Raw genomic sequence first — 27,551 nt, forward strand, 5'->3', positions numbered from 1 at the left:
TACAAGTTTATATAACCCCCAAGGTGAGTTCAAAGTTTTCTCTTGTCAGTCTCACCAGGACCCATGATCCATTGAGTCCCCTCCCATTATTTTGTCCCTTACATGCCTCCTTTATGTCCTAACACACACTTTAAACCATAGACCATTATTTATACCCACATGCATATGCCCTTTAACTCCTGCCTCCCCCAAGGTGTCTCAGTAAAATGGCAAAACCTCAACATTTGTTAAAACCACTCTTAACACACTGTACATGAGCATGCCTCACAGATGAATATGACTGCCAGAAACATGAACCATCCTTAAATTTATGGCCACTAACCTCAAATGGGTCCTTTACTCTTATCTTGTGGTCATACTATAATTTCCTACTCCGCCACTCTGGTAAAGAACCCTCTCCATTCTCCTCAAACCTCCAACACCATCTTCAACCTTCTGGTTCTCAGTTGATGACCTTGCTCTTACTTCTCTGAGCAAATAAAAACAGTTAAGAAAGAACTCCCAGAAGTCCCCAAACTATGAGCCTCAATGAATCTGTGCTGGTACTCTTCCCCTTCTAGTCTTCCTATGGATGATCTGTCAGTGTCCAACTAAAGCCAACCCTTGTACTTGGCACTGGTTGCCTTCCTCCCCCTCCTCAGGGGCATCAGTCTAGCAGTGACCACTGTCTCCTATAGATTCATTTCTTCCATTCCTAAGAGACCATTCACATGACTAACAAACATGTTATACTTTCTCTCAAGTCATTAAAGACTCTAATACAAGCCTTCTCCAAATCGCTCTTTCCATCCTCTCATAAAAGGCAGGCTCTGGCCTCCACCACTTTGCCCACCTGTTGTCAAGATCCCCAACAACCACTACTTAATTTGGTCTATCAGCAACATCTGACAGAGTTCTCTTTTCCTTTGCTTGGTTTCAAGACAAAACACTCTCTTGGTCTTCCGTCTACCTCAACTGGCAATTTCTTCTCGGTATTTGTTGGTTCCTCCTCCTCTCTCTGCATCCTCTTACTGCTGAACTCCAAGGCTCATACTTGGATTTCCATTCTACTCCACCTACACTTACATCCATCATTAGGATGCTAATGAATCCCATGCTGTGTCGCCAGTCCAAAATTCTCTAAATCTGAACTTATGATGCTAAATGTACAACACCTCTACTCACATGTCTAACAGGAATCTTAAACATGGCATGTCTCAAGTGGAACTCCTGACCTTCCCTTCTCAAACTACCCTTTCTGCAATTTTCCTCATCTCAGAAAACAGCAAATAAATCCTTGTATTAACTAAGGCCAAAAATCCTAGAGTCCTCACTCTTTCTCAGAGTCTACATCTAATCCATAAGCAAATCCTGTTACCTCTACCTTCAAAAAATATTCTGAATCTGGCTACATCTCACACCTCTACTGTCATTACTCGGGAACGAGTCACCATTGTCTTGCATCTGAATTACTATTATAGATTTCTTCTGGTCCTCCTGCCAAACCCCTTTGACTTCTCCCTGCCCTGTGCCCCCCATTATTTACCTAAAGACATCTCAAACTTCTCTCCCCCTTGATCACTCTCTCTAGGATCACCAGGCAACTTGCTGATCCTTTAGTGTGTCAGGTTATTAGCACCACAAGATTGTCACACTTGACTGCTTCTTCTTACAACATGCTCTTCCCTATGATTTGTATGGGGTTCTTTTTCTTGCACCCTTCAGATTTCAAGTCCTCACTGAGGCTCTCCCTGACTTCTCCCTTGCCTTCCACTCTGTGCTCTTTCCATTCCCTGCTTTTGTTTATTTCCTCAATGGCACGTATCACCATTTGACATACCATACATTTTGCTTTATATATTTATAAATCGTTTTCTTCCCTAATGGAATTCAAGTTCCACACAGCCATTTGTTGTTTTGGCTTTTTTGTTCTCATTTTTGTATCCCAGTGCCAGGAATGGAGCTTGGCACAAACTAAATACTCAGTAAATATCTGAGTAAGTGAATAATTAAATATGGGAAGAAATAAGGAAAGGAAGGCAAACAGAAATATTAGGAATGAATGAATCAAGATCCCCCTGATATAACTGTCAACGCTGAGATCTTTATGGTAAGAACCAATGGTTATAACGGCATAATTGGCCACTCTAATACACTTTGCACTTATATGAAAATATGTTGCTCAGGTGATTATAGTCTCCGAATGCATTCTTCTCTTTATCCCTTTAATTGGTACAGAAGTTGGGCATATAGACACACGCTCCACTCGGCAGCTTTCTCTAGCAAAGCACATCTGAGTATCACCTAAAGCACAGAAGACCAGACAGGAAGTGATAATAGAAGGAATTTTAAAGCAAATCCTACGGGATCCATTAAATAAGTTCTTTGCATCCTTCATGACAGTCTTTTTCTATGTTCCTTGATTCTACCTTCCCTCCCTCCACTCCCCCTACAAACACACACAATAAGAATGTGTGCTCTAGCTGTATGACACTACATTAGAGTGCTGTAAATAGCAATGATAGTTGCTAGCCAGTAGACTGGTTTTGTAGTTATGAACCATGAAGGCAAAAAAAGAAAATCATGTGCCATTTTCTCCAGCTTAAGTCACCGATACAATTACTAACATTTGAGACTTCTTAGGAAGTACGGCACAGGGCTTCAGAGCACAGACTTTGCAACCAGACCACCTATGATTAAACCACAGCCCCCCCCCCCCCCCACACACACCTGCTGCTTAACTTTCTTTTGCCTCTCTGCCTCAGTTTTTTGGCCCTGAGATGGGGATAATAACACCACCTACCTCATAGAGTCATTGCAAACCCTACAGCAATGACTTTGCATGCTGGCTATTATTATTATTATCAGCAATTGTACATCCCAAAACTTAGAATCATAAATTTTAGAATTAAAAGAAAATTGGCAGATAATCTATTTAAACATCATGTTCAATTTAGAATTCTCTTCACAACAATTTAATTCATAAGGACTTCATACTGTTCAGTAACAACAACAGACAAGCATCCTCCTAAATTCCACCATTTACTTGAAGGAGGCTGGGATTATTCCACAGTGGCTCAAGCAAGGAGAAATCATGGCTTTACAATCTATCGTGGAAGTGACAAAGTCCATATGGGGAATTCCGAGTTGTTTTCCATCGCAAGCCCTCCTGTACTATTTGATTTCTTAATCACATGTAAATAATAATTGTTTGAAACTGTTTAATAAATTTTATAGCATATTCAGAAGTATTTGGATGAAAACTGCTTCTAGGGAAGTAGTATTCTTGTATTCATGTTTGATTGTGAGGAGGGAGGTAAGATAGTCATCAGCATGAAATATCGTTACTGTAGTCATGCTCAAAGACAACATCACATTACATAACGTTTTAAACCATTTTACCCAATGTCTCAGCACACAGGGCTTACGGGGAATAACCATGAGTTTATTGCTAGAATGTACCTAGTAGGAATAGGACACAGGTAGCTCCTAAGGGAAATGTGGAAAGTGCCAATCACTCTTTACTTTCCTCACCTCTAGTACTCTCAGATGCTCAGTTCATCTGAGAGGATAAAGACCAGAAAGCATCCTAAGAATGGCCGCTTTGGGGTGCTGAAAAAGCACGTGTCAAAACACATAGAATTTTAAATAAGTCAATTTTAAAGTACACACGGGATTCCAGTTATCAAGAGGGGGTTTCCCTTTCCCCCAATAACAGTCCAAATCCCCACCCCTCTCAAGGACTGTGCAAACGGAATATTTTTGCAAAAACTGCACCTTTAACACACAGTGGGTCAAGGGTCAAAGTTGGTGCGATTAATTATGCATTCAGTGTCTGTGCTCAAATTTGGGCTCCACCTCCACGCACCCCCCATTTGGTCCTGGGCAATTCCTTTAACAATCACCCGATGATTGTGAAGAGCAGATAGGGCATTATATGGGCGAACATCCTGAGCTGAGCTGCAGTGGGCTTTATCTGCAGGCTTCATGGAGCTGATGTGGGAGGGAGGGTTGGGAGGTGGTGGAGGGGGGCAGAAAAAACAAACACACAAACACCAATACATAATCAAACACTAAGTGCAATGAAGGAAAAGAATACCCACATCAAAGCTCACAGTTTCAGAACAGCCTCAAGTATTGTGTTTCTCCTTCCCATAAAAACATAATCAAAAAGCCCAATTGTGGAACAATGTCATAAAAAATATAAGCTAAGTACAACCCAGGTTTTTTCTGAGGCTGTAATAAAAACTTATCATTCATTTTCCCTTGATTTAATAATCTATGTGTGACTTAAAATGATTTAGGAGGTCTTTCTTTTTATAACAAACTCTAGGTAATGAATTTTTAAAACATATTCTTATATTAAATTTCTAAAAGTAGGTTTTAATGAAAATGGACCTATCTCGCATGTATTTTTCTCTGCGACAAGGCTACAATTGATGAAAAGGTTACACAGCTCACTGGATGGAGCCCACTTTCTTCTCAAATTTCTAATTCTAATTGACTTTACATTTCAATGAAAACCATTCACTAAACTTCCCAGTAGCATTTACTAGATTTTTAATGTCCCAATAAATATAATAAACAGGACTTAAAACTCTATATCTTATGTGAGGAAAACACTTAAAATAAAGGTAAAAAAGGGGGCATGAAGCAATTTCTAAGTGAGCCTTGTAAACTTGAGTTTCACAAAGAAGCCAGACACTGGAAAACCTGCCAGGAAAAAAAACAACATTGCCCATACTGAACCCAGGTTTTGAGAATATTACAAAAATAAATAAATGATTATGGATAAACTTTCTTCTGGTAATTAATAGACAAGTGAAAAAGCTTGTGTCTCAAAGAATGAAATCAGAAACTCTACGAAACAGACCAGGAGTTTGTAATCTACCACTCATTTGGTAGAAAATTTCATTAAAAAAATGGTATTCAGTGGCAGCCCGAAAGGGTGAAAAAGCTACTATGTGTGTAGGCTATCAAAATACACGGGAAGAGTTACCGTAAGTTCTCATAGTTAAGAAAGGGTATCTCTCGGTTTTAAAGAAGTGTTTTTATACTTTACATTCATAGCTAGAAACCAGTGTAACCGTCAGTTAAATAATATGTCAAAGCAAGAAACAGAAGCGTCTGTGTCTCCACTTAAGATTCTACTCCTGCTTCTTACCAAAACTCACTGTAGCAACCAAGTCAAACTGCCTTCCCCTGCTACCCTCACAAGCCACCCACAGCCAACAGTGGTCCACGAGGAATATGGTTGGCACGCTGCACAGAGACAATGATTTAGAAATCACACAGTTAGGGGAGACCCCAGCCTTTTAAATTTCCAAAACAAATTGCTCTCCTTGCAGACAAAGTACAGTCCAAGGATGTGTCCATGCTCACCTTCTAGGAGCTGCTAATAGAAATAATTCTCATATTTATCTCCATCCAGAAAACAGAAATGGACACAGCTCAGTACTAATATTCAATATTTTAGTAATACTGATGGAAAACCCAAGCTCCAGAAGAATCAAGTCTGCGTTAGTTATGCACCCCTTGAACTTAGACTCCCACTCCTCCTCTCTCATCTTGCTCTCAAAGGTCATCAGGTGCAGCTTCTGTATTCCACTACCTCTGTTGTCTCATGGTAAAGGCTTGTAGCAGAACATGTTCTCAGTAACAGGAGAAGGAATAAAGTCTCTAAGTTCTCCCTCCTCACTGGTTGGCCAGATTCTGAGTTCAAACATCTCCAAAGCCTATAAACGAACTCCTTTTCTAAGAAATGCAGAAAGGTGAGGACAGAATATTGACCGTTTAATGTGTGTGTGTTTACAGGAAATAATTCATTTAGTCGCCCTTTCTAAAATGAGGAGACTGAGGTATACAGATACGAGGAAAAGCACCCTGGTTTACTCAGCTAACCGGTGGCAGCACTGGGATTCAAATCTGTCTTACCCAGAATCTTTACCAAATCGGTCAGATGGTGCCGCTAACAAATATCACAGATTGAGTGGTTTAAAAAGGAATTAAGGTCTCCCAGTTCTGGAGGCTTGAACTGGTAAGGACCCTCTTCCTAGTTTGCAGAGACTGTGGCCTCCGTTCTTCTTCTTAAAGGGTGTTAATCCCATCATGGGAGCCGCCCTCATGAGCTCACCTAACCTGAGTATCTCCCAAAGGCCCCACTGTCAGTACAATCACATTGGGGATTAGGGCTTTGAACAGATGAATTGGGGGCTGGGGGGGGAGAAATACATTCTGTCCCAAATAAAACCCAAGCAGCTCGGCCCTGGAATCATGCTCTTAATCAAAATGCTAGTCTACACGTGAAAGTAAAGGGAAAAACGCAGGGAAATACAGACACAAAGAATAAAGAAATATGCTTAGAGTGTGAGTACAAAATGAAAGCAAGGACTGAACTAGGGAGATAGAGCGTCTTTCCCTATATACTCTCTGAGCATCAGTAAACTGGAAAGTTCCATGCTCTGTGTGTCACAAGCTTTTTACAAGTAATCACAACCCGCTTTCATTCATCAATAAGTTCAGCCCGGGTTGTTTCTCTAGAGCAAATTTGTTTATCTTTGCTTGGTTCAATCATGAACAAGCAACTCCATTAATAATTCCCTCTAAAGTATTTTTCATAGCTGTGAAAAAAAAAAAAATCTGCTTCATTCTCTAAGGAGGAGACCCAATAAACAAACTGAGGAATGTATGAAATGACACTTAATTTGCTAAATATATTTTCTAGAACTTTAGTAACTCAAAAACAACTGAGGGCCCAAAGTGCTTTGGCCAGTGTAGGAGCCGAAGGAACTGGACACCCATTCTGATCCTATTAAGGTGAAGCCCCAGGCAAGCTTAATCTAGAAGTCTCTATTCCCTCCATTGTATAATGAACAGTCATAACTCCCTTTTCTGGACCACTTTACACAGCTACGGGCTTACCTCATTTTATTGTACTTAGCTTTATTGACTTGGCAGATACTGCGTTTTTTTAAAAGTTGAAGGTTTGTGGAAATGCTGCTGGAAGCAAGTACATTGGTGCCATTTTTCCAACAGCATTGGCTCGCTTTGTGTCACTGTGTCACATTTTGATAATTCTCACAATATTTCAAATTTTGCATTATTATTATATTTATTATGGCGATCTGTGCTCAGTGATCATAACCCACTGAAAACTCAGATGATGGGTTAGTATTTTTCAGCCATAAAGTATTTTTTAATTAAGATGTATACATGATTTTTAAAAATAAAATACTACTGTGTACTTACTAGACTACATAATATAGTATAAACATAAATTTTATTTGCACTGGAAACCAAAACACTCATTGGATATAGCTTATTTCGATATTTGCCTTACAACAGTTATCAGGATAAGGCTTCTAACAACTCTGATCTCCTCTGAAGGAGGGCAATGACAGAAGATCAAAAGAACAGCAACATGAAGCAGGTTCCAATAAGAAATCAGAAATTAACAGATAGACTTCACTGGAATTTAAAGCTAAAAGCATGTTATCATCCTTGTAAGGTATCCTTAACTGCATTTTTAAAAGTGTTTGAAAAAGCAATCTTTAGGCTTAGAGACCAAAGAATAAAAATAAACATGATTTTATTTGCCAGGTGGTTTGCATAGTTATCTTATTTAATATCAAGACACATGATTTTGATAAACCAGATTTAAAGAGGATAGACATTTCAACAAGGACATAATTTAGTATTTGTTGCCCATGGGCTCATAATACTAGTTGGCTTTAGATAGCACAGACGTTAAAAGGAAGAAAGGAACGAGGGCCATTAATTAATACTTTGGGCTGCCCAATCCTGAAAGATTAGCAAAACTTATTTTCTAGGGGTGGGATGATTAAATACATCTTAGGTATCCCTTGCTACAGTATCTTTAATCTATTTTTTAAATAGGCAGGGTTTTTTTTAGGTTTATTCTTGACAAAGAGAGAGGAAGACACAGGATCTGAAGCAGGCTCCAGGTTCCAAGCTGTCAGAACAGAGCCTGAACTGGGGCTCCAACTCACGAACCGCAAGATCATGACCTGAGTTGAAGTCAGAAGCTTAGCTGAGTGAGCCACCCAGATGCCCCATCTTTAATCTATTTTAAAACATATATACTAAGGTGATGTAATGGCATATTTGAGCCAGTTAAAGCTTCAACTTAAGGAGCAGTCACTTGTCTTAACACCCATACCTCAGGGATGGTAGGCCAGCACTACGTAAGAAAGGCCATATTTCAGAGTCAGTTATCACAAGCTCCTCATCTATCCCTATGTAGATCAGTAACTGAGGCTTTGCTAGTTAACATTCTAATATCTGAAATGGGCCTTCACTGGTGAAACTAAAAGAATATAAGACATGCAGGTTAGCTAACATCTCTTAGACATGCTCTACTCCACCCTGCCCACAGACAGAGCATGAAAACTTAGTGGAGTAAGTCTATAGCCTGGATCTTTAAGGACGCTGCCTGAAGCTTCGTCTCTAAGTGCTCTTGGGTCCAGACATTGGCTGAGTTAGATTTCTAGTTGCCAGGTACAGAATATAAGGCTAACAGATTCCTGCCTCTGCGAGGTGTTTACATCAGTCTGGAGCAAACCTTTCAGACAAGGTATTGATGAGAGAACCAAAAGGACAGACAGCTAGACAATCCCAGGTTTACCAAACAGGCTTTCCACACTGTGAACTGAAGTTCCCTAGCCAATAAATAGTTGTTTTACAAATACACGTATATGAAGGAGAATTAGATCAGAAATTCATTTCCATTTGATCTGATGGTAGAGTTGCCCTACTCCTGATGTTCCTGAAAAATTCCCCATTTGTACCTGCTGCACAGGCAGTATTAGTCACAGCACCCCCTTCCACTCTCAAAGGTATCCAGGTTTGGATGGTAAGTTATGTGGATATTCTACCTCATAGTGAGACGGGGTGGGGTAAAACGGAGCCTTATGAAATCTGAAATTGCCCTGCAGCTCCTGTTTCCCACTAAAATGGACCTGGAACTGCGAATACCACACTGACTCCCAAAATATGGATGGAATTGCTGTACAGAAACTTCGGTCTCTTTTAACAAAACTCAACTACAGAGCTGGAGGATACTCTCATAATACCAACTTCTGAAAATAATAGGCTAGATGATTGCAATCGATCCTCCCATGAGAACAATTTAAAATGCTGGATAAAATAGGTTTATAAAATTGTTTAAGAGCATCAAAAATCAGTCAAGATAGGAATTATCATGCTAAACAAGAGTATATAAGAAAATGAGCCAGTTCACAAAGTGCTTTAGCCCTATCCCAACAAATCTGCACTTTCTGTTGACAGCCTAATGGCGTCAAAAGCCGAATATCAAAGCTCAGGGTCCACCCAAAGTACAGATTCTAGACCCATCTGACAGTAAACTGGGACTCCAAAGGAAACCAACTCTGCAGTGGATAAGCACTTAGCATTGCCTCAGGGGATCCCTTGAGCTTGATTTAAGGAAATCCTAAACCCATAGTGACCCTAAGGCCCTAGAAAAGAAAGGAAAATCCGTTCTGAAAAGTACATTCATCCTAGACTTTAAATTATTCTAAACCATTGGAGTGGTCTTTTTTTTTTTTTTCTTCAGAGGTGGCACACCACAGTTTCACCCTTTCCACTGTAAAACTGTTGTAATGTACAGGATAGCTTAGAAGTTACCAGACACATTTACAACTGCATTAGAACAACTCCGGTCTTCACTGCAACATTTGTGTGCACATGTGCATGCACACACACACGCACGCGCGCACGCACACACACGCACACACACACACACACACACACACACACACACACACACACAGTTAATCATTTGGGACTGTCTCACTGCCATATTAGTAAACTTAGTCAAGAAACAGATGCCTTCTCTCCTCTCTGCCCTTTGACTCTATTTAACACTGAGGACTCTATATGTGCCATTGTAGAAAAAAACCTATCTTTACCTCCCTTTGAGTCTGAGCAGGATGTGGTGTTTAGTGGATGTAGTGGCAAGACCACGATGAGATTTTTGGCACCTCTAATCTAAACCTTCCACATTAATTACTCTTACACAGCACTTTAAAAATAGAAGCATTACAAAGTAAGCTCAACTCTAACCTTTCCTAGAGTTTCAGTGAGGGAGAAGGGAAAGAGAGAAAATAATTCCTGCTGCTTTTTACAATATTACATATACTTTGTTTTCAAGATACCGATGCTGTTTGTAGAAAAAGCACAATCTTGAAGGAGCAGCTCATATGAATGAAAAGAACAGGACCAGCGAGTGAAGAAGGCTGGGTACAAGTTCAGCCTGTTCCATTAACATGCTTTGTGACATTGAAAAAGAAACCTGACCACCAAACGATCTTAGTTTGCTCTTCTATAAGATGACACTGGAGGTCTGGATAAATTCTGTGGCTGCTTCTACAACCGAAATCAATGATGTTTATGCTTCTGTGGATTTCTCAGTGGAGGCATATCCTGATAGAAGTCAAGTTTATTCTAGAGGCCACAAGTGATTCACACATGTAAATCATGGTCCCAGACACCATACTGAGACAGAACAGGACTTTATTCACTGAAAGGCACACCACTTGCTTCTTCAGACTTAAATTCTAAGGCGGCTGTTTTTTTTTAGAAAACCATGTGCAGGGTTTCAAAGTGATTCAAGCAATCACTTCACATCCTAATAGGATAAAGTTTATGCATAATTCTGTGTGACCCTTCAACTACTGACGTTCATGCCATGTTATTGTTAGCGTTGCATGTTAAGCGAGCAAATTTTCAATGAACTCTCACTGGCTTTACCACAGACACAGATGTGAGGCGGACTCCTTTGTTCATAAGGTTCTCATTATTAACTCAACCCGGATTGAATATTTGACTGAAGGAAAGGACCATATCATTATTTTCAGATTTCATTCTATGACTTAACTGGGCTACATCTGCCAGCTTTAGAAACGCCAAGTACTGCTCGGCGCCAGCCTTGCCGTCCTGTTCTATGACGACTACCCCCAATGCTTCAGTTTGAGGAAGTCTCCTCACCATCAAAACAGTTTAATAAAAACTTAAATTATGATTAAGAGTTACTCATCAATTGACAGGGCATACCAGGCTTGTGCTATTTATGAATTATTCCGCAAAATATTTTAAAGCTAACAAATAGAATCCGCATTCATAAAGGGGTAAGCTAGAAAGCCAGTTGAATGTTTTCATGATTTATAGAGCCTGTGTTCTACTTGAAGCCATATTTCTTTACTAGGTAAACTGGCATGCCATTGGATGATTCTGCTTTAAATCTATTCTCAGGCTCTGGACAGCTTATGGATCATTCTGAATATAAATTTAATTCCTTTATTCACCTTGGGCAACATCTCTTAGCATAAATGTGACAGGGAGATATGGAATAGGAATGGCTGTTAATTATAGGGTAGGATTCAAATATTTAAAATATTGACACTAAAGCCACTTAGAAAATGTTAAAATCACCCTGACTCCAAACACAGAAAATATTTTATAAGCCTGGGTAAAGATATAAATTAAAACAACATAAAAGAAATAACAAAAAGGTCATGATATTACTGCTTCATCTCTTAGCATAAATGTGCTTGGGCACATCTCTTAGCATAAATGTGACAGGAAGATATGGAATAGGAATGGCTGTTAATTATAGGGTAGGATTCAAATATTTAAAATATCGACACTAAAGCCACTTAGAAAATGTTAAAATCACCCTGACTCCAAACACAGAAAATATTTTATAAGCCTGGGTAAAGATATAAATTAAAACAACATAAAAGAAATAACAAAAGGTCATGACATTACTGCTTCCATGTATATGGATCACTAACAATAATATAAGTGGGCAAGAATCATTTGAAACCATCTTTGATGGTTACTAGAAAAAATAACTAGGGGCGCCTGGGTGGCTCAGTCGGTTAAGCAGCCGACTTCGGCTCAGGTCATGATCTCGCGGTCTGTGAGTTCGAGCCCCGCGTCGGGCTCTGTGCTGACAGCTCAAAGCCTGGAGCCTGTTTCAGATTCTGTGTCTCCCTCTCTCTGCCCCTCCCCTGTTCATGCTCTGTCTCTCTCTGTCTCAAAAAAATAAATAAACGCTAAAAAAAAATTAAAAAAAAAAATAACTATGCATAGAAAAGCCCAGGGGTTTACATACAGTCATCCCAAATAATTGAAAGAAGAGGGACAGCTTTCCACCCTAAAAAGTTATAAATAATAAATTTGCTTTAGCAATTCTTTCCCCAACTCATCATATCTCAGAGGAAGACTAAGAGAACATGCCCCCTTGTCCGTCCAATGATTTATAGACATCTGTGACAAATGATCATTCAACCTCTTGAACACTTTTCAGTTTTAATTACTATACATGGCAATCCAGTCTACTGTTTGACATCTCTAATCATAAAACCATTCTTAAAACAACAACAATCAAAACAAGCATCCATGTAACTCCTACACTGGTTGAAGCCAACCTTTTAGAAAATTTATGTTAGCTCATCAAACACTTGAGATTCAAGTCTCAATATATTTCTCTCTCCAATACACTATCTCTAGCTGTTTTCAATGGCTGAGACCTACCTCATTATTATCCTGTTTACCAGTCACTCTTTGAGAATGGCATCCAGAAGTAAATACCTCAGATAAAGTCTAATTAGTTACAGGGCACAGTGAGACCAGTATTTATGATGAATCAAAAATCAAACTTTATTAATGCATACTAAATATGTCACATGAGAATTAGGCTTTTAGCAAGATACAGAAACAACGCAAAAGCCAAGTTATGAGCAGCCCTTCCAGAAACGATCATGGAAGAAAGATCGGTAGCATTCATACTAATCTCAATATAACTCTAAATACTCTAAACAACTTTACCACCAAACATCACATCCTTCTGCCCAAAAGTGGGTATTCAAAAGCTGAATCTTTATTTGTATACTTACCATGTTGTATATCTTTCATATCTAAGTGAAGGCTAGACATTAATATTCCAACTGCTTGTGACCTTTTGTTGCTTAATAACTTGACCACCTGCTCGAAGAAAGGAAAAGAGGGAAATGTTAATTTGAACTCCAGTGATATGCTTTACTACATGTTGTTTTGAATCCTAAATGAAAAACACATAACTTAAAGTCATTACTTTACTACCTTACTAAAGTATTCAAAACTGATTTGAACTTTTGTGTTTCATGACTTATACCTTCAAATCTTCCATTTTCACCCATAAGCCTCAATAGCATGCTGTTTGCTAGTCTTTTAAGAATGTGATCTGTCAACAAGTAAACTTTCTAATAGTTTAGAAGATTAGTTTCATCTCTGTGAAAAAAACAATTACACATTTGATAATTTGCAGCCTGAGATTTGAAGTGTTCCTTTTGTACTGCCGGGCCTTGAAACACGGGTCAACAAGTGAAAGATAAAATCTATACACAGAAAATCCATTTGATCAGACCCAAAATAGAGGCCAAAATAGAAAATGTGCTTTGATTCTAGTCTTTTAGGAAGCTCACTGCTTTACTGGCAGTCCCTCATGTTCTGCATTTGGCCCACATTGTGTGGAGAACTTTCCAACTAATTAATAGAGGAATACAAGAAGCAAATCCAAAGGGCTATGTCTGCTCAGTCTCTAATCTGGCTTTCTAGGGAGTCCTAAAGAGTCAATCAATGTGCACACCTCACAAGAAGTTTTCCCAAAATAAAGGTGGGCACATTGTTATTGGACATACGCATTTAAAATATGTTTTCCAGACACCACTGATAAATCCTGATTATGAAACCATTATCCCAGGTCCTGATCTTGTGGAGGGCAGCAATTTCTATTTACTCTCTTGGTTTTGTTATAAATCTGCTTAGAAAAACACTGGAGGAAAAGGGAAAAAAAGGTTGTGGTCAGATTACCAGAAGTGACAGCTGCCCTAACAGCTATCACATTTGCTGACCTTGTCTTTCTTTTTGGTTTAAGTTGGGCCAATCAGTAAACTAATAAAATAATCGTGACCAGCTGTCACACAGAGTCACAAAGTAAAACAATATTCTTAATAGCAATAATAGCATTCTTGGTTCCCCAGCAGGGATGGGGGTGAGGAATAAAACAAAACACTTTCAGAAGGACCAACCACAAAACCCTCACTTCTGAAAGCTTTCTGTAGAAAGGAATAATACCCCACAAGAGACAGTGCTTCCTCAAAAGAATATATATGTATGTCTATGTACATATGTACACATACATATATTATTCTCTTTATAATATTTATTTATTTTTGAGAGATAGAGACAGAGTGAGAGTGGGAGAAGATGAGAGAGAGAAGGAGACACAGAATCTGAAGCAGGCACCAGGCTCCGAGCTGTCAGCCCGGAGCCTGATGCAGGGCTCGAAGTCACGAACCGTAAGATCATGACCTGATTTTGATTCTCAATTTCTTCTCTAAACATTTTATTAATTTTCAGCTAAAATATTAGCTTAGAACTTGAGTGTGAATCCACTCACACCCCCAAGTATTTCCATCAATAGTGTAATCTTCTCCAGAAGTGAACAGAAACATAATATCAGAAAAACAAAAGGCATGTTTTCTGTCCTCAAAAACACTTTCTAACTTCAGATAAATGCAGTCTGGGTCCCATCCATGACACTCTGACAAAATTAAGTGCATTTGAATCCATATGTCAGTTGACCTCACTGCAGTGCTGACAGCCTGATCACAACCTCCTAGGAAATACTCCATGGCTCCTGCCAGCCCTTCTCAGACCTTTTCAAGGTGAATTATTCTGATTTCACCTTAAATACTGGCATACTTCACAGTTCTGTTCTTAGCACTTTATTCTGTTCACTTTATACCTATGATTTCTCTTCTAGAGATGTACCTGCCCGCACTTATAACTTCATTCTTGTAACTGTATCCCCAATTTTACACTATTCCACTTTCCTAACAGATATCTGCACATAAATTTCCATTGGATGTGTTTAAAACCAAACTCATCATCAGTTCCACTCCCAAACCATTGTATCTTCTCCTCTTTTATTCCATATGTTGCGATAAAGGTACCACCATTTTCCATCTACCTACTAAAGTTAGAAATCTAGAAATCAATCTAGACACTTACCTCTACTTCATCTGTATACTCTGGTCTCTTAACAAGTCCTGTCAATCATAACTCCTTTCATATCTTTGGAACCAACCCTTCCTCGTCAACTCTATTGTCAGCATTTATATCTATGTTATATCTCACATAGATCAATGCAAAAATTTTTGAAGTAGTCTCCCAAATGTAGTACGATAGTTCTCAAAGTGTGTTCCCTGGACCAGCAGGCATGCTCATCACAACAATCACTCCGTTGCACACCTGAAAATCTGGGCATCAGATTTTCATAAACATGTACTTCAAAAAACCTTTTAAGTGATTCTAGAATCACTGATGACTCTCACTGCTTCCTGTCCATTCTTCAAACTGATTTCCAAGTACCATCTCTAAGAATGCTGATATTTGCATATCATTCCCTTGCTTTTTAAACCTGAGTGGCTCATGTTTACAGGTTAGTCTTTTTTTTTTAATTTTTTAATGTTTATTTATTCTTGAGATACAGAGAGAGAGAGAGAGAGAGAGAGAGAGTGGGAGAGTTGCAGAGAGAGACAGAGAGAGAGAGAGAGAGAGAGAGACAGAATCTGAAAGAGGCTCCAGGCTCTGAGCTGTCAGCACAGAGCCCGACACAGGGCTGGAAGTCATGGACTGTAAGATCATGACCTGAGCCGAAGTCAGAGGCTTAACTGACTGAGCCACCCAGGTGTCCCTACAGGTTAGTCTTTTGAAAGGTCATATAGACTTTCAGTCCATGAGCACAGAATATCCTTTATTTGTTTGTGTCATCTTCAATTTCTTTCACTAATTTTTTTGTCGTTTTCAGAGTATAGACTGGAAGAATTAATATTGTTAAAATGCCCATAACCTAAAGCAATCTACAGATTCAATGCAATCCCTATCAAAATACCAATAGAATTTCTCACAGAACCAGAACAAGTAATCCTAAAATTAGTATGGAATCACAAAAGACCCTGAGTAGCCAAACCAATCTTGAAAAAGAAAAACAAAACTGGAGATATCACAATCTCCAGGTTTCAAGACATACTACAAAGCTATAATAACCAAAACAGTATGGCACTGGCACTAAAACAGACACAAAGATCAGTGGAACAAAATATAAAATCTAGAAATAAACCCAAAATTGTATGGTCAATTAATCTATAATAAAGGAGGCAAGCATAGACAATGGGGAAAGATAGTCTCTTCAATAAATGGTGCCAGGAAAACTGGACAGCTACATGCAAAAGAATGAAGCTGGACAACTTTCTTACACCATAGACAAAAATAAACTCGAAGTGTATTAAACACCTACATGTGAAACCTGAAACTATAAAGCTCCTAGAAAAACAACATAGGCAGTAATCTCTTTCACACGGGCCCTAGCAACATTTTTCTAGAAATGTCTTCTCTGGCAAGGGAAACAAAAGCAAAAATAAACTATTGGAACTGCACCCAAATAAAAAGCTTCTGCATATAAAGGAAATCATCAATAAAATGAAAAGACAATGTACTGAATTGTAGAAGATATGGGCAAATGGCATATCCAATAAGAGGCTAATATCCAAAATATATAAAGAACTTATATAACTCAACACCCATCATCATCATCATTAACATCTGATTAAGAAATGTTGGGGGGGTGGTGTGCAGGGGGGCACCTGGGTGGCTCAGTCTGTTAAGCATCCAACTTCGGCTCAGTTCATGATCTCATGGTTCGTGAGTTTGAGCCCTGCATTTGTCTCTGTGCTGACAGCTCGGAGCCTGGAGCCTGCTTCGGATTCTCTTTTTCCCTCTCTCCGTCCCTTCCCCACTCATGCTCTGTCTCTGTCTTAATAAACGTTAAAAAAAATAAAAAAAGAAATGGGCAGGAAACCTAAATAGATATTTTTTCCAGAGAGGACATCCAGATGGTCAAGAGATACATGAAAAGATGTTCAACATCACTAATAATCAAAAAAATGCAAATCAAAACCACAATGAGATATCACCTCACACCTGTCAGAATGGCTAGTATGCAAAAGACAAGAAATAACAAGTGCTGGTGAGGATATGAAGAAAACAGAACTCATATGCACTGTTGGTGAGAATGTAAATTGGTGCAGCCACTGTGGGAAACAGTACTGAGCTTACTTAAAAAATTAAAAATAGGAATACCACATGATCTAGTAATTCAACTACTAGGTATTTACCCAAAGGAGATGAAAACACCAATCTGAAGAGACATATGCACCCCAATGTTTATTGCAGCATTGCTTACAATAGCCAAGATAAGGAAGCAATCCAAGTGTCTACCGATAGATGAATGGATAAAGAAGATGTTGTGTATACATTTAATGGAATATTACTCAGCCATTAAAAAGAATGAGATCTTGCCATTTTTGACAACATGGATGGACCTATAGGGGATTATTCTAGGTGAACTAAGAGAAAGAAAAATACCATATAATCTCACTTATATATGGAATCTAAAAAAGAAAACAAGTGAACAAACAAATATAGAAATAGACTCATAAACACAGAGAACACACTATTGATTCTCAGAGAGAAAGAAGGTGGAAGATTGGGATACAGAAGAGAAGTGGGAGATACAGGCTTCTTGTTACAGAATGAATAAATCATGAGAATAAAAGGTATAGAATAAAGAATATAGTCAATGATACTGTAACAGTGATGTATAGAGACAGATGCTGTCTACTGCTGTTACAGCAGCCTGACTGGACTAAAGCACTGGGAAAGTAAGGCCAGAATGATAAGAAGACTTTGACCCAAAATCTACTCATAATTCCCCATATTTTCCCCTGAAACTTCAGGGTAAAGACAGAAGCATAACTATCAGTGAGAATGTAGGATCTCAGTGGTCCCCAGATGAAGATCATTTTATTTTTCTGCCTCTGCCCACATCATCCTGGGCACAGTTGAAAAACCCATGTTGCTGGTAAAGGAATAGCTGTCTTACTTTTAAGACATCCAAGGTGAGGGGCACCTTGGTGGCTCAGCTGGTTAAGCATCTGACTCTTGATTTTGGCTAAGGTCATCACCTCATGGTTCATGGGATGGAGCCCCACGTGCTGATAGCACAGAGCCTGCTTGGGATTCTCTCTCTCTCCCTTTCTTTCTCCACCCCTCCCCTGCTCACTCTTTCACCCCCAAAATAAATAAACTTAAAAAAAGACATCCAAGTCAGAAAGTAAAGCAACGGAATATTAATTCACTAAACATTATTATTAGCATTAGTGCCCAGTATAACTCCCACACTTAAAATTGAGGACAAATCCTTAATGAACTCCTTAATGATAGACTTGCAATCAACACATTCATGTCAACATTAGAATAAGCAGAGAACAAAAATGATTGATGAATTCTCCAGAACCATGCTATCCAATACTGAATTATTGAACTAGCTCTTATAGCTAGTTGGGTACTTGAAAGTTTGTTTGTTTTAATTTTCATTTTGCCTATCTCTCTACACTTTTTTTTTAAGGAGGCCCAGTGTGGAGCCCAACGCAGGACTTAAACTCATGACCCTGAGATCAAGAACTGAGCCCGGACCAAGAGTCTGATGCTTAATGACTGAGCCACCTAGGCACCCCTCTCTCTATGTTGTTTTTTTTTAATATGGCTACTAGAAAATTGAAAATTGTATACGTGCCTTGCATTATATTTCTATTGGGCAGCACTGATCAATAAGATCTAACAAATTCAGACAAATTACTAAACCCATTTAGCTTGGACCTAGATTTCTTTTTTATCAAGTTCAAAAATAAAGGGAGCTAAAGATAACATCTGTGTCAAAGGTTCCTTGGCTATTGAATAAGCCTCACTTCCAGGTCAGTTAAAACAAAAACAGAAACAAAAACAAAACACCACATGCCAGATTTGTTCCCTATTAGATAGTGTAAGCAAAACAGGTCAAAAGTATACTTTGAGGGAATGACATGACTCAGATGCCAGAATATGAGGCCCCTGAATGAGTTTAGGAAGATTCTTCTTTCCACCACACAATACTCCAGAAAATTGAAACACCACATATTCAAAATCCTTTCCTTTTAGAATGGATATGAACCTTCCAATTGTAGTGTATACTACTGGTTGATTATTAAAAAATCTAACCTAAATGAAGCTATTTATAGAAATTAAAGTTTTGGTGTTTTGGGGTTTTTTGTTTTTTGTGTTTTTTTTTTTTTTTTTAGTGCTTACAGAACTTGTCTGATCTGTTTTCAAGTGTCAATTTCCCCATTGAAATAGTAGTTAGTAAATAGGCCAGCATAATATCTTCCCTCACACACAACCAGGCAGTTTCTTGAACATATTTCCATACTTTCAACAGAACCTTTCCTTTACTAAATGTGTTCTAAACAATGTCCTTCTGCAACAGACCAGATTCCTTTTGTAGACTAGCCCATCTTATCTGAGGCTCTAAGTGGAGCCTAATGTTGGCAAGCTACACATCTTAGCTGAAATTTTTGTTCTGTTCAATAGTCAGCTCTCTCCCCTCATACTCTTGGCTTGGTCCCAACATCTTTTATTTTTGTCTTCCTTAATTTTTTACATTTCCGGAATATGTCATGTTTCTCTTCCTGCCTCAGGAAACAATATTTTGCAGTGTATTTGGATGGTTATTTCTCCAATTATTTCCCTGGATTCTTTGTCCACTTCCTACCACCGAACCTGCACGCACTGCAAATCCTCCCTATTGTCTTCTTTTTATTTGTTTATTTGTTTGTTTGTTTTGCTTTGTTTTGTTTTGTTTTCATTGCTTTCTTCTCTTGTCTAACAAGTACAACCATGGTCCTTGGAAGGGCCTCACATATTTATATTGCATGGATTGCTCACAGTTCTGACTACTAGTCTACGTCTTCAATTACCTCCTGTTCACTTCCACTTGGAGGCCTGCCCTCCTTCTACAACTCAGCATGACCAAATTCTAAGCACATTGATTCAACAAAACTAAGGACCTCTGCAGCAGGTCCCATGTTTAAGAACTTAGGCCACAAAATCCTCTTGATTATTTAGCAATAGAACTTCTGAGTTTTAGTGATTACATGGCTGGCCAGCTAACACAGCATTTTTCACAGCCTACTTTATACCTAGGTATAGCCATGTGACCAAGGCAATGCAGAGAACAATAGGGCACTGCCTTAAAAAGGAATCTCTTGGGGCTCTTGGGTGGCTCAGTCAGTTAAGCATCTGACTTCTGCTCAGGGCATGATATCCTGGCTTGTGAGTTCAAGCCCTGTGTTGAGCTCTGTGCTGACAGCTCAGAGCTGGAGACTGCTTCAGATTCTGTCTCCTTCTTTCTCTCCCCCTCCCCCACTCATGCTCTATCTCTCTCTCTCTCTCAAAAATAAATATTTTTTAAAAGGGAATCTCTTTGCTCTCTACTTCCTATTTTCTTCTTGAATTCTGTTTTAAGGCAGAATTAAGGAAATAAGCCATCTTCAACCATAATATACCCTAGGGGAAGTGAAGCAACAAAGGAGCTTGGAAATCGATCTCTGGACAACCTAATGGAATCAAGTGACTCTACCTGCCCAGACATTTCTGTATAGAGGGAAATGAACTTTCCACCTTTTATAGGTCACAGTAGATGCGGCCAAACCAATATATATTTTTTTATTCTTAATTTTATTTTTTTGCCAAACCAATATTTTAACTAAGGCATCCACTGAGTATAGGCATTCTACTAAACATCAGGGCAAATGCACAGACCAAGGAGATGAAGGAATTAATCATCCTCTGTTCAACTAACTCTATTCTACAACCCTTGTATTCAGTCAGGGGTACCACCAGCCTGACATCAGTACGGAGACCTTTGACCCATTTCTCCTCTGCATTTCCATATCCAGTCATACATCAAAGTCCACTGATGTTTCCTTTTCTTACCTTCCTCTCTTCAACTACCATCACCCTGGTGCAAGTTCTTTTTACCTCCTCACACAGCATGGGAGCTTCCTGCTTCCAAGTCCTTTGTCCTGCTTTTAGACCACCACCCCATAAAGGCTGCTTTCACCACACCATCCTCTTACCCTTATTTCTCTGCTCTATTTTTCATTGTCAAAATGACAGATTACTCCCTGGGCAGAATGTTCAAGTATCATTCCCCAAAGCCACCTTTCTAAACCTCCTCCCATCTCTCATACAAGTCTTACCAGGGCTGAATTAGGACCCTCTTCTTTAGTATCATAAGACTGTATGTTTCCCTACTGTAATATACACACCATAAAGTAGTTGTTGAGGTAATTCTCACTACAATGCGAGCATCTCCAGACAGAAGCTGTCCAATTGTATGCTTCAGTCCCAACAATGATGGATACACTGAGGGCATTCATGCAGGGCAGGGCACGTCTGTTGAATAAGTGAGCCTTGTCTAAAACACTTTGCTTATTTCTGAAGCCCTCCCACTCCCTAATCTTGAAAAACAGTTTCCAGTGGCACCTGGGTGGCTCAGTTAAGCATCCGACTATGGATTTTGGCTCAGGTCATGATCTCATGGCTCATGAGTTCAAGCCTCACATTGGGCTCTGTGCTGACAGCATGGAGATTGTTTGGGATTCTCTCTCTCTCCCTCTTTCTGTCTGCCTCCTACGCTCATACACATGCATGTGCTCTCTCTCAAAATAAACAAATAAACTTAAAAAAATAGTTTCCACCCTTACTAGACATCAGAATGACCTAGGAAGTTTCTTAAATAAAGGTTCCCACTTTCCATTTTGAAAAGTCATTTTTCTCTAGAATAAAGCCCTGGAATATACATTCTCTTAAAAACTCCACAGCTAATGGTGATGCAACTCTAGAGAAGTATTCAAATACTTGCTGATTTAGTTGTGATTCTACAATGAAACTCAAGTCCAGGACTGAAAGATAAGAATTTATATAATTTGATTCAGAGTCATGTTAAGACACAGTAGAAAGCCAATGTGAAGTATATATATTATGTAACACAAACCACATTTAAATGATTATTTAATCAGTCCACAACGTTGTTTGTTATGAATTCAGAACTTTTAGAAAAGTATTTTATCTAGTATTCCATGTGACATAAATAATGAAGCTGATGTATCAAAGGTCTAAACATTAAATATCCAACAAATAGACAACCTGAAGATGCAGTTTCTAATACTCCATTGAAATCACACACGAAAGAAAGAAACTAAATAACTTGCTCACAGTCTAAATGCAGAGTCACAGCAAGGGTTTTGTTTCCTAATTCCTAGTCAGGGAGAGTGCATTGCTTTCCTCTGAAATGGTTTGTCAGGATCTTGCTGGAAACTGATATTAGATTAGAGGGATAAATGGCCAGATCCAATAAGGCAAATCCTTCTCTGAGTAGGGTAAGATAAGAAGAGTCAACTGCAGAGATTAGGTAGAGGTAAATTCCAAAGCAGAATTATAGAATGTAAAAATCGCTGTTTCACACAGATATTAGAGCACAAGTCAGTATATCAAGTGGTAGGCAACCCACTCAAGAACAGATACAAAAAATATCCAAGAATGCTATGATGAGAAAGTAACAAGAGAATAGAAGAAAACAGTAAAACAGTAAAAACTGCACCAAAAGCTTAAGAATAGAAGGAGATTCTGAGAGAGTATAATTCCCAGGCTCAGAATTTCTAACAATTTGAAATGTGTGGAGGTAAGAAATCTGTATTTCAGTCCATGCCTTTGCTTAAATTAGCAGCTATATAACTTTGAACAAGTTCTTTATCCAAACAAAGGATCTCAATTTCCCTATATGTAGAATATAGTTAATAATCCATATGCAATATTCCAATAATTTATGGCAATCAAATACACAACATGAAATATTTTAAAGTATAAAACATGTAGCAAATACAAGGTATTGGTGTTAATTAAATAATTCAATAAGTAGCAATTATATTTTATAATGCTATAAAAAGCACTTGAGCTTATTCCAAGAGAAAAAAAAACAAGCAATAATAGTAAGTCATAAGGAATAAACCAAATAAAGTTTGGTAAACTCTAGAATTAAAAGAGAACAATCCACGCATTGGCTAATCCCCACCCCCTAGCAAATTTACAAAGTGTTGTTTCACTAAAAATTCTTTAGGTATACTGTTGGTCATCTCATAACTTTGATATGAATTCAGTTTTCTTACTTTGGAAAGATACGGTCATCTCTAGATTTTTGATGCAATGAGAATCAGGAACCAAGAGACTTCTCTGTACTGTCTGATACTATTTGATGAAAACAGCAAACATCTTCAATCTTAACTAGTCTGCACTCAAAAGTAAAGAATGCTCATGTGGGATTTTGCAGAGCAAGAGGTTATCAGGGATTTTTTAGCCCACGTACACAAGCAAGGAGGACTGCAGTCTTATTTACACTACCACCTTCTCCTCTTCTGATTACTGTTAAGCCTCAGGGCAGGGTGGCCAGCCTCACAGACATCCAACAGCATTCCAAGGCACTGCAGACCAGAGGGAGGTATTGACACTGACCATGCCCAGGAGTGATGTCTCCAGACTATCTGGTTGGCACCAGACAATCCTGTCTACTTGGGCAGCTTCAGCACAGTCTGGGAAACAAAGCAGGTACAGTTTGCTAATTGGGGAGATATCTGAATCCCTCACTGATCAAGAATCTAGAAGTCAACCTTGAAAATAAAGCATAGTCTACTCTGACAGTGTTTACCTGCTTCTTAACTTAGTCCTGAATGAGTCTCTTGGCCTAGGTGCCAAACTACAGTTTAGGTGAGAGCTACCTGCTTTGCCAGACCTGCTTGTGGGTCTGAGTCAACCTCAGAAGGAGACTGATAGCTGCACAATTTGGTAAGGTTACCAGTAGGAACCTATGTGTGCTATCCCAGTCTGTCAACATCTCTCACTTGATTGTCTTCATACACATTTTAGACTTGAGTTTAAAAAGCTGTGTTTCCTGGTTCTAATATAATCTGAATGCTGTTCCTCAACGAAATGGGTTAACTGTTTCAACCTCTCCTGGCACCAGCTTCCTGGTTTCTGCTTTTATTCTCATTTAGTCCAAGATCCTAACACCAGTCTCCGGGTCCCATATCCTAGTCTGTCCCAACTATAAGTATGTGGGACATCTCACCAAATGAAAACTACTCTCTACCTGGATCTCCATGGTTTCTCAATAATGATATCTCACTCTGCCATCTTTTGCCATTTGTACACCAGTATGAGTCATAATATCAGAAATGAAGTCAAACACAAAATATATCATTAAAAACAACAAATGTGTGTTACATAAAAGTAATTTGATAAACTCTAAGAGATATGCGTCATTCCTTGTTTTGACAAAGGTGTTCTCAAATAGTGGTGTCTACCTAACCTACGAGATCAGTCACATTTACCCACTCAGGTTGACTCTTCTCTCCTGCACCTTAGAATGCAGGCAGGTAAAGAAGAGGAACAGAGCCATAGACCTGTGCTAAATAAATTCAAGTTGAATGAAGTAATTAAACATTCCAAAAGCTTGGTGTATTCAAATCACATCTGCCAAAATAATAACTATCATGTATTGATCCACAGAAGAAGAAAGCAATGTTCATATATTGCCAAAAGATCCACAACAACATGGGACAGGCTGGAATTTCCATTCAGCTCTGCCTGACTCCAAAGCGCACTCATTGCCCCTGCTCTCAGCCCCTTCAGACACACACACACACACACACACACACACACACACACACACACACACACTTTACAGCACCCCTGATAGCAGAGCATCACAGTACAAGAATCCACTAACAATAAAACAAAGGAAAATTTTGGGCTTTTTATTTTTTGTTAAAGGGATAAATTTAAAAGAATTAGAGATGCCTGGGTAGCTCAGTCAGTTAAGCGTCTGACTCTTGATTTCGGTTCAGGTCATAATCTCATGGTTCGTGAGAGCAAGCTCTGTGTGGGGCTTTGCACTGACAGCTCAGAGACTGCTTGGGATTTTCTCTCTGCCTGCCGCCCCACACCCCACCCCCCCACCCCCGTACATATGTGCTCTCTCTCTCTCTTGCTCTCTTTCTCTCAAAATAAACTTAAAAACAATAAAAATAAATAGGGGCACCTGGGTGGCTCAGTCCATTAAGTGGCTGACTTCAACTCAGGGCATGATCTCATGGTTTGTGAGTTTAAGCCCCACATCAGGCTCTGTGCTGACAGTTCAGAGCCTGGAGCCTGCTTTGGGTTCTGTGTCTCCCTCTCTCTCTGTGCCTCCCCCACTCATTTTCTCTCTCTCTCTCTCTCTCTGTGTGTGTGTGTGTGTCTCTCTCTGAAAAATAAACACTAAAAAATGTTTTTAATAAAAAAATAAAAATAAATAAATAAGGGCATCTGGGTGACTCAGTCAGTTAAGCCTCCAACTTCAGCTCAGGTCATGATCTCGCAGTTTGTGAGTTCGAGCCCCGCGTCGGGCTCTGTTCTGATAACTCAGAGCCTGAAGCTTGCTTTGGATTCTGTGTCTCCCTATCTCCGTTCGTCCCCTGCTCATGTTCTGTCTGGCTCTGTTGCTCAAAAATAAATGTTAAAATTTTTGGAAAAATAAATAAATACATAAATGAATGAGAAATTCAATTCCTTACTTATTATCTCAACTTCTTTCTTAAATTACACTAAAGCATTTACGATCATGTTGACTAGCAAAACAATAAAACAGACAAACAACAACAACAAAAACAGTCTAAAGTGATCCTAAGCAAATTAATGGGAAAAATGGCATAAGGTTAAATTTTAATAAAATGTTTATTCTAATAGGTTACATTTCCTAATTTCACATTTCATTTAAAAAATACTATAGTAACATGGAATAAAATGTTGAAATAAATAACATTATGCTCTTCAAATAAAGTACTTTTCTAATTAAAACCAACTACTATAAATCCCCATCTCTCTCCTCCTTCTTAAACACAGAGAAGACATACAGAGATGTTTAAAGTCCTTCGATTAAAACACACACGCGCGCACACGCACACACAATCTTCTCTTGTATATTCTTTGGACACAGCCTTTTGCCATTGTAGCTTGTTTTGTCATGTAGACTATATGAAAGATATAATTTATCCCTTCGCCATTTCAAATATCTTGGTGACCAAAAAAACAATGTTTCATCTCTCTGATAGGATGCAAGTCCTGTGGAATTGTATTTTTCTCTCCAAAATTCCTTCAAAATATCTGGTTTTAGATCTTTAAATGTTAATGACTTTAATACTATGTTTTTAGCATTTAAAACTTACTGGGAACCTTACAGGCTAGGCTTAGAATTAAAATATCAAAAATGAATAAATAAATTGTGAGTACCTCTAAATGTTTCCTAGTATTACTAAAAATATTTGGATATTGAATGGGTCTGCAGAATATGGACATCAACATCTCATTTCATATTTCAGTATTATCAACGGGTGATGTTAGTTATCACAAATGAAAAATACAGCACAAGTAAAATCATGCTAATAATAAACCTAAATGAATAAAAGACTTATTGAAACCATTTTCACATTTATTATTATATTATAGCAACTATATTGAGAGAACACTACTTGGCATATAATAATAAAGGGCTTTATGCTGTTGACTCTTATAATCACTGCAAAAACCCAGTGAGGCAGTGACTACTAGTGTCCACATTTCGCAACTGGTAACACACGCATGTAGCAGCATGTGCACTCAGGTGGTCAGGCTCAAGTCTGCCCTCTGAGTCATTCTCCCACCTGGAACCTTCCATATGGAGAGCACACTTTCTGCCAAGGAATTTCACACACTGCGCCTCAGCTTCCCACAACTTTGTCAATATCCTGTGTTAGCATATACAATTAAGGACAGATAAAACATAATGGGGGTAAATTTATTTTTCTAATTATTAGCTAAAAATCAAAGCTTAGACCAAAACCCTGTCTGAATATTCTATGTATTACTCAATTTCAGGCAAAACATGAAAAACAAACAAAAGCCAAAATAGCTCACTTCCTTAGTACTATAACAACAATATGCCAGAGATAAATTTAGATTAAAAGTGTTATAAGGAAGAAGTTAAATATTCAGGAGATTAATGACCACCGAGCATAAGCTTATTGAGTACAATCACATAATAAACTTTTAATTTTTCAGTGAATGTTATTCAGTTTCTGACCTATTTAGGCATCCTGCTTTTCTTCCTATCTTTTAGCCATTGGCAATGACATTACTTTCTGGCCCTGACAGAAAGACAAAACTTGATTTCTGGCTCTATCCACTGAGTATCATGGTGCTTTTAGCAGTGTGAAAACGTGTAAGAGTGAAAACTGCACTTGAGCCCTACCCCATGGAGGAAGACATTTCCAGCTTTCTTACAAGTGTACAATCTTTATTTTTGGAAATGACATATTGAGTAAGCAACTGGCTAATTTTCCAAAGACCTCCCAGAGTTTGGAAGTAAAAGAGCGATAAACATTGACTTGTCACTGAGCTAATTTATGATGTTCATTTTTAGAGAATAAAAGTTTCAATATGTGATTTTAAGCCTTTACAGACCAATGGTCTTCTTTTTG

At 38.6% G+C, this 27,551-nt stretch overlaps 1 protein-coding gene across 2 annotated transcripts in view; it reads right to left on the minus strand.

Moving 5' to 3' along the window:
- FMN2 (formin 2) overlaps positions 1 to 27,551 on the minus strand; it is a 381,203-nt gene that overhangs the window by 188,999 nt on the left and 164,653 nt on the right. For both annotated transcript variants that reach the window (XM_042925783.1, XM_042925782.1), the window contains one exon: positions 12,918 to 13,005. In XM_042925783.1, coding sequence (XP_042781717.1) covers positions 12,918 to 13,005 — 88 coding nt within the window. The remainder of the gene's footprint in view (positions 1 to 12,917; positions 13,006 to 27,551) is intronic.

Source organism: Panthera leo, chromosome F3 (genome assembly GCF_018350215.1).
Source record: "Panthera leo isolate Ple1 chromosome F3, P.leo_Ple1_pat1.1, whole genome shotgun sequence".
Classification (NCBI taxonomy): domain Eukaryota; kingdom Metazoa; phylum Chordata; class Mammalia; order Carnivora; family Felidae; genus Panthera; species Panthera leo.